Here is a 13,711-nt window from a genome sequence, read left to right as displayed (position 1 = left end):
ACCCTTAGTGGACCTGCATCGTTGGTTCAAATCAATGGGTAGGTATTTGATTTTAATGAGGATGAAGATGAAAAAAGAAACCTGCAGATAATCTTCAGGTGGAGACTTAAGATTTTTTCACGCTTGTCATGATGCCCTAGCATGAGAGTAAAGAACCGAGGAACAAACTAAAGACTGAAGTCTGCTGTTTGAAAGGGGAAAAATTCAACAATCATCTGCACGAGACTGTCATAAAGCCATGGAGCCGTGTGCTCTTGTCATAATGTAGATAGGTTGCAAATAGAACATACAGTATCTTGTGACACCTATTTATCGTTAGGAATATCATAAATTCGTCCAGTAGACTGGTCTAATCGGCCAATTGAAAGAGAGCAGAAATGCTGAGAAGTATGTCAGTAAAAACTCCAAAATTCCTTGTTTAGGAGCGTAGCTAACCTTTCACCGTAATGGTGACGTCGGATGCTCTCTGACATTAGCGTAGACACATCGATAACGGTCAACTTCTTCGACAGACGCATCTTCTCAGGAGGAATGGGGAAAGAATTAGTGACGACAATATGATCAATCACGTCACAATTCTCCAAGTCTTCCAAACAATTCTCGCCAAAGAGCCCGTGTGTAGCAATACAGTACACTGTTTTTGCACCGCCCCTCCTGACAACTGTTTCCGCCGCAGCAATCCACGAGCCGCTTCGGTCAATCATATCATCAACAATGAAAACGGGCTTATCCTTAACATCCCCTACTAGTGTAATCGTTCTTTCACCCGGATCACTGGACCGTGCGGGTGTATCATCGTCATCCGACTCTGCAGCATCATACGTGCCCCCAAGAGCATGATCTTCATGCGATGAAAGAATCGAGATCAGAGAAGAAGCCATTGGATCATTCATCGTACCATCGTCATTTTCTGAACTGGCTGGCGGAACAGGAGTGGCATCTTGTGAATCGCTAACAAGGTAATCATCGTCGACAAGATGTCCTTGGACAATGCGGCCTGTGATCACTTCACGAGCTTTTTCATCAATTGTGTATTCTGCGGCTTCTAATTCAGAAGGTCTTCGAGCAGCAGGAGGTGTCTCTGGTCTCAGAGTATCGTACGATTTTGAGACCAAATAATCATCCACGGCGGTCTCTTCTTGGGCTTGATCATCAGCAGGCCGTTCCACTGTTCCAGCATTTGAAAGATTTCCTCTTTCGATAGTATCAAAGAACACTACGCTATCAGTCATGGATGTATTGACCTTAGGCCTGCGACGGTCTGTTGTGACAATGCTAAAGTTGAGCTTCAAGGTATCCGCAAGCGAGGTCACTCGTTTTGTACCGCCTGCATTCTTGCTAACGACGACGGCAGTTTTCCAGCTGGGCACGTTCATTCGAATCCAGCGGGCAATCAAGGGTTCTGCGAATAGATTGTCGACGGGTTTAGCAAAAAAGCCTTGCATTTGCGATGCCTAATAAGATTATGAGAAGAGGTTAGACACTCAAGCACGTAAAAGTCGTGGCAAGCTAAAAAGGACATACATGTAAGTCTAGAGTAATCACATGATCAACACCAGCGATGGTAAGCAGGTTTGCAATCATTCGAGCAGTGATAGCACCTCGGTGGCTTTTTTTCTTTGACTGCCGGGAATAGGGAAAGTAACTTTGATGAAGGTGAGATGGAGAACTCAATTTTTTTCATTGTTCAAGAAGCAGGATAAACGTACGGCATGACAGCTGTACAGTTATTTAATAAGTCATGTGTTTTGGTTGAGCAATTATTTCGGGGTCATACCAGTAATGGTCTTCGCTGATCCACCTTTGCAGGCAGAGATCATGATCAAGAGCTCCATCAGACTATCATTGATCTTGCTGCTTCCACTCTGGACAATATAGACATCCTGGTTCCGAACAGAGATGCCAATGTTGACCAGGGTCTCGCCATTGCTGAATTTCCTGAGCTCAGCAGGTGCGGGGACAGCTCCCAGACGCTCGCAGATGGAGTCTGTCAAGGTCGGGTGGGATGTCCCTGAAAAGATCTGCACGCCGCGCATGGTGGTTTGTGCCAGTTAGTCGGAGTAGATCACCCAGTGTCCCAGCTCATGGAGGAGAGTTGAAAAATATAAGAAGTTGTCCAGTAAAGATTGACATCTTCAATGGAGAAGAAAGAAGGTTGAGACAGAGAGAGAGGAGAGGAGAGGAAAGAGCAAAGAGGGAAAAATTTCCAACTGCGGGATAGAGCGAGCAGTGGTCCGTGCACGCTCTTTTTTCGGAGTCTCTGGGCCAATCGTGTTCGCCCGGCACAACAACTACAACTACTACCACAACCACAACCACGAGCAGTCAAGGACAGCGTCGGTGTCTCCGAGATGTCGTCAAAGCAGTTTCCCGAAGTGCAAGGAGGAGGTTCTCTCATTGTTGCCTGGCAGGTCAGGAACAAGCATGTCTTGGTCGTCGGAGGCGGAGAGGTGGGGGTTTCCTCTTGCTCAGTACCTTGATGAACATATTGGATGGGACTGATAGTTCTCCTTCTTCGAGCTTGAAGCTAATACGCGAAAAAAAAAAACCAAAAACATTTAGGTAGCTGCAGGCCGTATACTGCATGCCCTCAATGCCGATGCCGCAGTGACTGTCGTTTGCCCAAAGTCTGGTCTGAATGAAGAAGTCGCCTACCGCGTTGCGCAGAACCAGGTGTCCTATATCGATCGCACCTTTGAACCTCAAGATCTTGATACTGCCGACATGGTCCTTTGTGCAATCGACGATCCAGAAGCCTCGACACAGGTTTGGAAGCTGTGTAAAGAGCGCCGCATACCGTCAAACATTGCAGATGTTCCTTCCGAATGTGACTTCTATTTTGGCAGCATGCATCGCGATGGACCACTGCAGGTCATGGTCAGCACCAACGGAAACGGACCAAAGCTGGCCAATATAGTCAGACAGAAGATTGCAAATGCCTTGCCCGAGAATACTGGAGCTGCTATTGAGAATGTGGGATTGTTGCGTAAAAAGCTGCGGGAAATCGCACCAGATGCCCGCGAAGGCCCAAAGCGAATGAAATGGTTCGTGCTTTCATGCATACCGCCTGGTGAATTTGGAACTGAAACAGAGAGCTTTCTACAGGATGTCGAATGTCTGCGTCTCGTGGACACTAGAAGATCTTGTAGCAATGACCGATAAGGATATGGATGCCCTCCTGAAACATTACCAGTCCGGAAACGTTCCCAATCTTCAAGAGATTCGCGAAACATCATCCTGAAACAACTTCTATACATCTAACGGATATCCACAGCCCACCTTACCGTTGGCCACACAATAAACCGCTATCGATCTACTGACAACCAGGAAGGCTATATATACCATTCCGACACATCTGCGTTCAGGCTCCTGTCCCAGTGATTCATTCGATTGTCTGTTTTATCTACGAGATTGATACAGTGGTTCCTCTAAATCGAAATACCACAAAATTCTTGGCTATTATCCGCCCTACGACAATGAAACATAATCTGCGCAAGTCTCTGTTACCATATCGTTGAAATCTAAGCAGTGTGCAGTTCAAAAGCAGACATAAAGCCGATGTTATCTTTCGAGAGACAAAAATAGTTTTTCTGCGAAGACTTCATAGCGCAAACGCTTTCAGATCCAACGCACAAGACCCAAGTTCATGATGCTGCAGTCAATAGACCTATCAACAAAAAGAAAGTAAGGATAAATGGACTTGTCACAAAAGCTGGCCAACGATTCTACAGACGTTGGAGTATCAGTACATAGTGTTGAAGTATACAAATACATAGATATTGGCATAATCATGATAATTTTGATACTTCAAGTCATAACTCTAAAAATGAACAAAAACAAAAATGCAATATCCTTAGACAATAGTAAGAAAAGAAAAAGTAGAAGGGAAAGAGTAGAGTCCAAGAATACAATAGGGGGAATTAAATGCATCAAATGATTTTATACTAGGAACACTTCCTCTGTTTCCAACAATCAGGCACGACTGTACCTTCTAGTAGAATTGATCGACGACGCGTCGACGGGAGCATGCGAGAATGTCAAGCCAAGTTTAACCTCGCCGATTCGTCGAAGGAGAGATTGAATAGCCTGTCGGATCTCAGCAGAATTGAGATCCCGAGCTAATAGATCGATGGTCAGGGGGTAAAATGTTTCAATATACTGGGAGAAGCTGTCCTGTGGGAAGTTGTTGTAGCCTTCAATCACATCAACTACAACAGGTCGCCAGGCGACGATGTTTCGATGTTGTGTCTCCTCGTCAAGGCGGACGAAACTTCTAATGATATCTGCACATAATCTATTGATGTAATGTTAGTTAAAATGCATATGGGTTTTGGAAGGTTTTGGGTGGTTCTTACGGAACGAGTGCCGTTTCAGTCTCGGCTCTACTGCTCTTTCGTTCTTGTCGTTCATCGCCATACATTCGGAAAAGAATGTTTACATATGTAGCTGCACTGCCGCTTTCTTGCTTCAGCAGATTGGGTGGCTGCTTCATAAACCCTTGACGCCATAGTTGCATTCGTAGATCCTTGTCTTCGTTGAACTTCTTGGCAAACTGATAACTCTTCTTGAGTAGACCCATGAGGCGCAGAAGGTCTGCGCTAGGGATCTCATCGTAGACATTATCATTTGAAAACAACTCATGCACCGTCTCAATCATTAGCAATTGTAGAACACAATTAGTAATGATGCGGTTGAAAAACCGCCGTCTGGCGACTGTCACGGCTGCCGGTTGCTGATTCATTTCCGGGGCTTGTGGACGGAATCCCTCAAGTTCGGCTGTTGATGTGGTAGTCTCTCCAGCATCTCCATTTTCAGCTACTGGTGTTTGTTCCCCGTTGGCAATAGATGATTGATCGTCTTCTGCATTGGGCTCTACGGCCTCTGCACCCGACACAGATCCGTTACTTGTGGCATGGCCAATGCCCTTCGCTGCTTCTGACGTTGGAGTCTTTGGTGGTAAAGGCGAGGCAGCAGTGAATAGTTCGTAGGCAGTTGTCTTGTCAAAGAGCTCAACAAATGCACCGACAATCTTGTCCCAGTGTTTGTCTGAAAACTTGGTCACGTTTTGCAGGATCAACTGCTGTAAGCAATTACTTCCAATTCGTGCGATTGTGTCATTCTCCTGGCAGATGCACAGAGTCAAAAGCCCTAAAAAGCGATCAAGCATACTCTGTAGCGCGTCAAAATAATGGGTGAACAGAGTAATCATGTGACGCAGGGCTTGAATCATAGTCGTCGACAACCAAACAGAGAGTTCTTCATGGTTGGGAACTTTGGACATCTCAGACTTTGACTGCAGGACTACAAAAATCGGGTAAAGCAATTGCCTCCAAAGGACGTCCCAGAACTCGGGCGGATAATCACCACCGTACCGAATGAGCGTTTCAAAGAGGTAGTTAAGAGCCCTGCAATACGATTAGAAGGTTTGCTTCCCCAATTTCTGAGAGAACAATGTTTGTCACTTACCTTGAGCGAACCTCCAGGTCGTCTCCAGTCATCAATACATCTTGGAACGCGATGAGCACCGGATACCAAAATTGTTCTTCCTGTGACTGGCGGTTGAGCTGGTGCTTTAGATTAGAACTGGTATCTTCCGTAACATCTGTAACGACAATATGTTTCCGCGAAAGAGGACATTCTGGAGTTTTCAACATTTTGCTAATAGAGGATTTCAGTGTCTCAATAGCCTGTAGTGATTTCTTCTGGAACTTGGTGTTTTTCGAAAATTCAGTCAGGCAGACTATCAAGTCTGCAAAGGCCCCTTGGCTAATCACTACCCCAAAACGAGTGTTGTAGATTTGTGTCACATGTTCAAAGGCCATATTCACAATGCTCTCTGCGAGTCTGTTAGAACTATATTCAGAAGATCAAAAAAAATTCTTTACTTACCATATGGCTCCCGAGCTGCAACCGTAAATACGCCGAACATTGTCTTCCAACCCGAGCGTATGTTATGGCCACGAGCTTGAATCATCTGAATAAGACACCGCAAAACCATGTCCTTAACAGTAGCGGTATTGCTATTTGTCATGATATGTTCAAATGGCTTGAGGAAATCTTTCTGGAACTTGAAACCAGGGAGCTCTTCAATTTCCATGAATCTCATGGAAAGTTGACGCAGTGAATCAAGCGCAAAGAAAACCACATGAGTGTTAGACTGGCAGCCGACTTCATTGAAGTGTTGTCCGAGGATTTCCCAGATTCTCGACCACTCAATTCTGACTCGAGTCATGTTGTAATAACTGATTTCAACGACTTTCTGGAGACTATAGGTACGAGGAGACTCGCTTTGTCCAGAGGACTTGATTTCCTGCAAACTGACTTCGCTAAGTGCTCGAACAAAGTCGACAATAGCCTCATGCGAAAGATTTGCGGTGTTGCTAAAAATTCGGTCAACGGCATGAACCATTTCGGCCGAACGACTCTCCAAAGCTATTTCAGGTCTGAATGACAATGAACTGTTGGTAGAACGTTGACGTCGTCTAGCAGTCTGTGTAGACTTTCTGGATCCATCACCGTGCGTGGAGCCTACAATTCGTGCTCTGGATACATCAGGCAACGCTCCTTCATCCACACCATCACTCAGCAGCTGGAAGCGATCCAATTGACTAACACAAGTGAGGATCTCCCGCCAAGACTCACGCAAATTGTTGCCTTCGGAAACAGCAACTTCTAATAATATTCTCAATGCTTCTAAATTCTTGCTGGTCATTTCTCGAAGGTTGCCGAGGTTTGTAAACTTGGCCAAGGCCGTCACAAACGCCACTCTCGGGGTTTCCAGATCAAAGGAGCAAGAAATACGAATTGCAAGTCTGATTCCTTCCATACACAGCCTAATCTTTTCAATATCTTGGGTTTCTTGAACGGGGGCAGACAGCCCAGAAAGGAAGGACGTCCAAGTGACGTTGAACATGGATCCGACATGACGAACAGAAGTGGCCGGTATGAACCGGGAGAACTCGTCCCTAACAGCCGTTCGGCGCTGGGCTTTGATGAGACTCCTGTAAAGTTGTTCCGTTTTATTGGCCATCTCTTCCGATGCCTGAGCATATTTTTCTCCTTGAATATCTCTTCCTACTGTTGCAAAAACTTGGCCGGCTCTGGAGGCAAACCCTGTGGGAGCAGCGGGGAGCACCCCTTGTTCAGCAGCATGTTCTCTTTCAGAATCGAGTACAATTTCGTTCTTGGCGATCTCATCGAAGATAGAGTTAAGATATTCAGCCGGAAGATCTTGATTGTCATTTATGCCTCGATTGTTTTTGATGAAATCCTCCTTTGTCATACGGGGGCCTTTCATCTTGCTACTATGTTGGTCTGTGTTAAGCAAGATAACAGAGTACGCTAGAACGTACGCTGTATCGGCATTGGCAAAGCTGTTTGGATTTCCTGAAAGGTAACGCTCTGCGAACTTGAGCATGAATCGATCGATCTTCTGGGCTTCTCCAGGCAAGCGGAAACTCTGCAGAAAGTGACGGAGGGCGTCGACGAATCGTCGTTTGGAGAAATCCATAGAATCAACGAAAGCGTGCATAATGGCAACATTCTCCGGCTCTCCTTCTCCAAGATACTCCCCAATCGCAGCTTTGTCAAGACGATCATTGCGGAGTAAGAAGTTGGCAATGTCTTTTGGTGAATCAGATCGGATGAACCCATCCTTGAGGAAAAGCTTTATTCCACGCTTAGGCTTGAAATTAAACTGCTGAATAGCTTGAGCAAATGCCGCTTTTCGCTGTCTAGCTTTTTCTATTTCATTCGGGTCATCTTCCAACGCCGGTGTCGTACGTCCAGTGCCGGTTCCTCCACTATCAACAAATGGTGATGGAAGAGCGGTGGAAAGAGACGGAGTGTCTAAAGATTCTCTGTAATTTTCCACGGACTTTCGAGACAAATCCTCACGGTTGCCACTGCTAGAGCCTGGCAACCGCTGAGACGACCAACTATCTAGAGACCGTAGAATTTCGACCAGACAATCGAGAGCGTGGTACTTCATTGAAAACTCTGGTGACAGGTTTTGTTGTGCAGGAGATGTACTGCTTGCCAGACTCACGGTGGTCAGATTGGGTGGGAGAGTGCCGCGCTGGTGCCAATCATAAGTGTTCGTGGGCTTGACACGATTTTCATGAGGGGGGTGTTGGTTTGTGGTGGGCGCCGGCATGATCAAGAAACGAGATAATTGCTCGATAATCCTGAGAGAATTAGCATATAAACAGTTTGGTCCGAGGGTAGAAGATCCTATTTACTCTTGGAAAATATTTTCTAGTGCAGTCCGATCACAATCATAATTGAGATATAACTCTACTAGCGCTCGCGAGTCCCCTGCAAGTCTCTCAATGATTTCCATGAAGTACTGCTTCTGAAATGCCGGAGAGCTGCGTCTTTCGAGGATGGCAAGGTAGATTTCTTTCAAGAACACCTCCAATTCTTTCTGCATAATAGTTTAGCGGCCCGCAGCATTGGCAGGGTGGCTTCAAGGAACTAACCTTAAATGTTACTCTCATATATTTGAGCATGAGCCAAAAGATTTCGCAACAGACTTCGAAGACTTTTGGAACAGAACTAGAGCCATTGCGGCTCAGACTCAAGCACAGGTGAGGTCTCACAGCATGGAGAAGAGTCATAGAGTCGGAGGGACTAGCACTGTTTCGAATAGTTGCCAAGGGCGAGTTGAAAACAGCGATGTGGTTATTAATCAAGTGATGGATAAGATGAAGCGACAGCAGCTTCGATCGCATATTCTGGGATTTGATATCTTGCTGTTGGTCGTGTGTAAGAGACTTATGGCTCAATTTACACATAGCCCTAAAGACGAGGAAAGCATCTTTCACGTAAATCTCATCGACCTCATCGTCAGATGCATCCACATCTTCTTTTTCATCTGTAACGTTGGATACAGATCGAGACGGCCGATGGGCAGGTCTTGCGCGAGTCACCATAGTGGGGGCGTTGTCAGTGACCATTGTATCATCTTTGCTCGACTCGAAGCTCTGCAATGTGAGCTTCTCCCTAGGTTCCTTTTGAGTCGGATGATCGGAAATATTTGATACAGCCTCGGTTGACTCCGATATATGACTCCCGTCGCCGCCATCGATTGTCGCAGTTTCGGCGGAAGTTTCTTGCTGGCCGTCTGGCTCACGCGTGCGTGCTTCTTTCAAATCAAGCCTTAAACGAACTCTATCAAAGACGGTTCCTAGCATTTGCGTCAAAGAGCCTTGTGCAATTTGCTGGTTTTGACTTGACTTTGAGTATATAAATATGTTGTAAATCTGACGCACAGCTTTCAGGAGACCGGCGCCATGAACGACTATCTTGTCATTCAAAACAGCTGCCAGCAACGATTTTATAATTTGTTGTTGAATTTCCACTGGGGTGGCTTCGTTTTCAAAGCAATCGCATATCGTTTCAATGGCCCGTTCGATCAATGGGAGTTCCCTGTCGGAGGGCTTCGTATCGTCCTGGCTAGGACGGCTTGAAGGGAAGGCGAAATAGGAATACGTGATCAGTTTTCCGATGCAGTCTAGAGCCGTAACCTGAAGTGGAATGCTGAATGTTTTGGTCGCCAATTGCAGAGGAAGAAAGATAACCTCAGGGTCGAGAGGTTTTGTATCGGATTGTTTGATATTAGCAAGTGCCTTCTGGACCGAGTCTTCCAGTTCCTTGTTCCTTTTCGCATCTTTCGAAGCAGCGATTGCTTCCAGGGCCGTGACAACAAATACGGTAGAGCTTACCGGAGTAGACCGGTGTGTTGCTTGTGTAGCAGTGGTGGATCTGGAATCGGAACGAGTTCTTGGGTCAGGGGCAGCGGCGTATTGGGGTTCTGGAGGAATTTCAGCAGCGGGCTGAGGTTCCCCATTCTGATGCTTTTCATCCTGGTTCTCAGTATCAACATCATCTGCACTCGTGGCTTCTGTGGTTTCCGTCTCCGACGGTCCCGTAGCATCATCCTCAGCTTCGTTGGCTGCTGGATGGGCATTCACAGGCGGAGAGTCATGGCCGTCGACTCCATTGGACTCATTTAAATCTTGATCATTCGTCTCTGCCACTTCCTTCCATTCTGCCGCCGTCGGAAGCTCGGCCTTGTCTGCTCTTAATGGTTGCGGCGATACAATTTCGGGGTCGTTGGGTGCATTGGTTTCTGCCTGAGAGACCACCTCTGCAACTTCGCGCTCGGTCTCAGCCATTGGTGCGCAATTCCGGCTAATGAACGCGAGCCGGGCACTGTTCAACAGGTCAACATGAGATGGTTAGAGGTGTGGAAGCTCAAATGTCGAGAACATGCTCTCACTCGCAATAATAACTAACTTGATGGAGCCAGCCGCTGTGCCGCTACCTTCCACGGGCCGCGCTAAACCGCATCGGGGTTCCTGCAGCGTGTCTTCAACGTGAACAGCGAAACTCCGGCCGCCGGCAGAGGCCCACTTGGCAGCTGGTCCCTGGCCAACCAGCGACTGCTTATGTCATCCGGCCCTTCTTCTGCCGATTTGATCCGTTCTTCTCACCGGAGCTCAACAGAAAAGTTCCCAGGCTCTATCTCGGCTCTGTGCTGCTTCCACTCCATCCTTGTTGTACTGTCTGCATCCTTATTGCGAAGGCTTCCTGTTGAGGGACGCGGAATTCTTCGATTTTTGTTGCAATTGGTGGTTTTTCTCTGATATTCGAGCTTGTCAGAATGCGCACTTCGAATGTCATGCTCTCGAAGGGCGCCGCCTTCATGAGGCGCCCCCAATCCCTTTACCGATTCAAAGATGTCGCCAGGTATTATGCGCTTCCGTTTGATTGCCTCTGTTGAGGGATACTAACATTGACTCCCGATCGTCTAGGCCTCAGTTATTTGCGGCCTCTGCCCTTGCCCGGTATTATGCCTCGAAGTGTACGTGTCTCTGTTTTTGCATGTCAACATATGCGAATAATTCTAACAACGATTCCAGCCTTCCCTCCACACACAATAATTAGCATGCCCGCGCTGTCTCCTACAATGACTGCTGGAAACATCGGGACCTGGCAGAAGAAGGCTGGCGACGCCTTGAGCCCCGGTGACGTTCTCGTCGAAATTGAAACCGATAAGGCGCAAATGGACTTTGAATTCCAAGAGGAGGGTGTTTTGGCCAAGGTCTTGAAGGACGCCGGTGAGAAGGATGTTTCCGTGGGAAGCGTAAGTATTGTGATGCAAATTGAGACAAGTCAACAAATACTGAAAATTACTAGCCAATCGCCGTTTTGGTTGAAGAAGGTGCCGACGTCTCCGCCTTTGAATCCTTCACCGTGGAAGATGCTGGCGGTGAGAAAGCCCCCGCTGCTCCAGCTGAAAAGGCTAAGGAGGAAGCACCCAAGCCTGCCCCTTCGGAAACTCAGGACAAGCCTGAAGCCGTTGAACCAGAGGTTACCGGAGAGCGACTACAGCCAGCTTTGGACCGTGAGCCCCAGATTAGCCCTGCCGCCAAGACCCTTGCTCTTGAGAAAGGCATTCCTATTAAGGCTCTCAAGGGTACTGGCCGTGGTGGACAGATTACCAAGGAAGATGTTGAGAAATACAAGCCTGAAGTATCAGCCGCCGCCGGACCTACTTACGAAGATATTCCTTTGACTTCCATGCGCAAGACTATTGCTTCAAGACTGCAAAAGTCGACGCAAGAGAACCCCCATTACTTTGTTTCCGCTACATTGTCCGTCAGCAAACTCCTAAAGCTTCGCCAGGCGCTCAATGCCTCCGCTGACGGCAAGTACAAACTTTCCGTTAACGACTTCCTTGTCAAGGCCTGCTCTATTGCCCTTCTCAAAGTCCCGGCTGTCAACTCCAGCTGGACTGAGGTCAACGGACAGCCTGTCATCCGCCAGTACAGCAACACCGACATCAGCGTTGCTGTCGCTACGCCCTCCGGACTCATCACCCCTATCGTTAAGAATGCACAGGGCCTGGGTCTCTCCAGCATCTCCAACCAGATCAAAGATCTCGGTAAGCGAGCTCGTGACAACAAATTGAAGCCTGAGGAGTACCAAGGTGGCACTTTCACCATCAGCAACTTGGGCATGAACACCGCTGTTGAACGATTCACCGCAGTCATCAACCCACCTCAAGCTGCCATTCTTGCCGTTGGTACCACTCGCAAGGTTGCTGTCCCTGTTGAGACCGAGGAAGGTACCTCAGTTGAGTGGGATGACCAGATCACCGTTACCGCAAGCTTCGACCACAGAGTCGTTGACGGAGCTGTTGGTGGAGAATGGATCAAGGAGCTGAAAAAGGCTGTTGAGAACCCATTGGAGCTCATGTTGTAATAATTTGATCTTCATTGATGAAGGGAGGATGGCCATATACTTGGGGATGTGCTCGTTTGCTGGATATCGGGACATTTTAATATTTATCCCATCTCTGCCCTGTTCCTCTTACCTGTACTAAAATTATTCTCCTTTGTTCGTCAGCGTCGAATGATATGTGATTAGATCTCTTTACTTTGTTTGAATGCAAATGCATCAAGGCATAATAAGCTGTCTCAACGTAGGTGTTTGTCAGCGTGTTTGTTAGATATGCATTTAGGGCATAACGCCTCCTTCCCCATTTGGGCAACTCACAACATTGCCCGAAGAACCTTTTTTTTTTTACGCTTAACAATCTCTCTACCATCTGCTCCAGTTAAATACAGTCCCAAAGCTCAATCAACCGCAAGCTACGAGGGGCCTTTACCTTTTTTTCATCTACCTTTTGATCATCAAATAAGCACGATGGAAAAGCAAAGTCAGGATCAGCCAGAAATAGTCGATGATGAGGAAGTCGTCGAGACAAAGGCGAGTCTTGCACGATCTCAGTCCTTCCCCTTCCTCACTCCGATGCTCATTTCGCCCCTCTATTTCACTGCCTTTCTAACCCAAAATCGAGCAGTGGAAAGAGATGGTCCCTCCTATAATTCAAGACCTATACACGTCCATGATTCACAAACATCGCGACATTCAGGCATTCCACCTTTGGCTGCGTCTGCTTGAAGATAATCTCGTGCCTAATATCAGGGGCCTGACTGTGCATTACCGTACCGTCCCTTCGACAAGCGATGACTATGATCTCGTCCGCATATCCTTTCACGCGAATCCTGAAAAGGCGCACAACCGCAAGACACAAATCCAAATCCTTGCCTTTTCTCTCCCTTCTACATCACCGTCTTCGTCCTCCGGGGCCTCTTTCTCTTCTACTGATAGATACAACGAATCGCCACCGAAAGGGTATCCGATTCCTTGGGATTCTTTCCTTGAAGATGTGGAAAACCAACATCGAATAATGCATTCCAAGGGCGAGCTAGATGGCGACTACGACTGCTTTGTAGTGTTTAAGCAGTATGCAAGACTCTATGCCCTACGAGGTGTAGAGCATGCTAATATCAGGGAGTGCTGGGTGAGTTTCGGTGCAGAAAAGATGCAGAGCCAGGGTATTCAGCCTTTGTGGACGGATCGAGATGATTTTGGTCCTTTGTTTGAGTTTAAAACGCACTACACTATGATTATGCATTTGCTGAGGGCTTTTGCTTGGAATATCAATATTCCATATGTTTTCAGATCTAGGCCAGCACAGTGATTGACGTTGTTTGGGTTTTTGTGGGCAGGATAGATGGAATTCCGGATTCAGGCATGTATATGTTGGAATTTCATTATTGTTATTTCTCCTTTCAGCGTAGAACATATTCTCCGGTCATGCTATAAAATATACGAAATTAAATTTCGCTTCAGCAGG

The 13,711-nt window shown here is 47.0% G+C and overlaps 5 protein-coding genes across 5 annotated transcripts; 3 read left to right on the top strand and 2 right to left on the bottom strand.

The window, feature by feature from the left end:
* Nucleotides 1-228: 228 nt before the first annotated feature.
* On the bottom strand, nucleotides 229-2,036 carry UA08_03060 (hypothetical protein; the record flags this gene model as incomplete). The annotated part of the gene is made up of 6 exons (XM_020265171.1): nucleotides 229-253; nucleotides 291-305; nucleotides 436-1,454; nucleotides 1,525-1,645; nucleotides 1,710-1,719; nucleotides 1,778-2,036. The coding sequence occupies 6 exons, from the start codon at nucleotides 2,034-2,036 to the stop codon at nucleotides 229-231; spliced, it is 1,449 nt and encodes a 482-aa protein (XP_020122485.1).
* A 315-nt stretch (nucleotides 2,037-2,351) lies between these two features.
* On the top strand, nucleotides 2,352-3,241 carry UA08_03059 (Siroheme biosynthesis protein met8; the record flags this gene model as incomplete). Its single annotated transcript, XM_020265169.1, has 3 exons — nucleotides 2,352-2,450; nucleotides 2,563-3,044; nucleotides 3,106-3,241. The coding sequence occupies 3 exons, from the start codon at nucleotides 2,352-2,354 to the stop codon at nucleotides 3,239-3,241; spliced, it is 717 nt and encodes a 238-aa protein (XP_020122486.1).
* Nucleotides 3,242-3,972: 731 nt separating this feature from the next.
* Nucleotides 3,973-10,178, bottom strand: UA08_03058 (hypothetical protein; the record flags this gene model as incomplete). Its single annotated transcript, XM_020265168.1, has 6 exons — nucleotides 3,973-4,294; nucleotides 4,356-5,405; nucleotides 5,467-5,836; nucleotides 5,890-8,186; nucleotides 8,241-8,425; nucleotides 8,481-10,178. 6 exons carry the CDS (start codon nucleotides 10,176-10,178, stop codon nucleotides 3,973-3,975), a joined length of 5,922 nt encoding a protein of 1,973 aa, XP_020122477.1.
* Nucleotides 10,179-10,666: 488 nt separating this feature from the next.
* On the top strand, nucleotides 10,667-12,270 carry UA08_03057 (Dihydrolipoyllysine-residue acetyltransferase component of pyruvate dehydrogenase complex, mitochondrial; the record flags this gene model as incomplete). The annotated part of the gene is made up of 4 exons (XM_020265167.1): nucleotides 10,667-10,752; nucleotides 10,818-10,867; nucleotides 10,926-11,149; nucleotides 11,203-12,270. 4 exons carry the CDS (start codon nucleotides 10,667-10,669, stop codon nucleotides 12,268-12,270), a joined length of 1,428 nt encoding a protein of 475 aa, XP_020122478.1.
* A 610-nt stretch (nucleotides 12,271-12,880) lies between these two features.
* On the top strand, nucleotides 12,881-13,555 carry UA08_03056 (hypothetical protein; the record flags this gene model as incomplete). The annotated part of the gene is made up of 1 exon (XM_020265166.1): nucleotides 12,881-13,555. The coding sequence occupies one exon, from the start codon at nucleotides 12,881-12,883 to the stop codon at nucleotides 13,553-13,555; it is 675 nt and encodes a 224-aa protein (XP_020122479.1).
* Nucleotides 13,556-13,711: the final 156 nt, after the last annotated feature.

This window comes from Talaromyces atroroseus, assembly GCF_001907595.1.
Source record: "Talaromyces atroroseus strain IBT 11181 chromosome Unknown scaffold_2, whole genome shotgun sequence".
NCBI lineage: Eukaryota > Fungi > Ascomycota > Eurotiomycetes > Eurotiales > Trichocomaceae > Talaromyces > Talaromyces atroroseus.
This window is presented reverse-complemented; position numbering and strand designations above follow the sequence as displayed.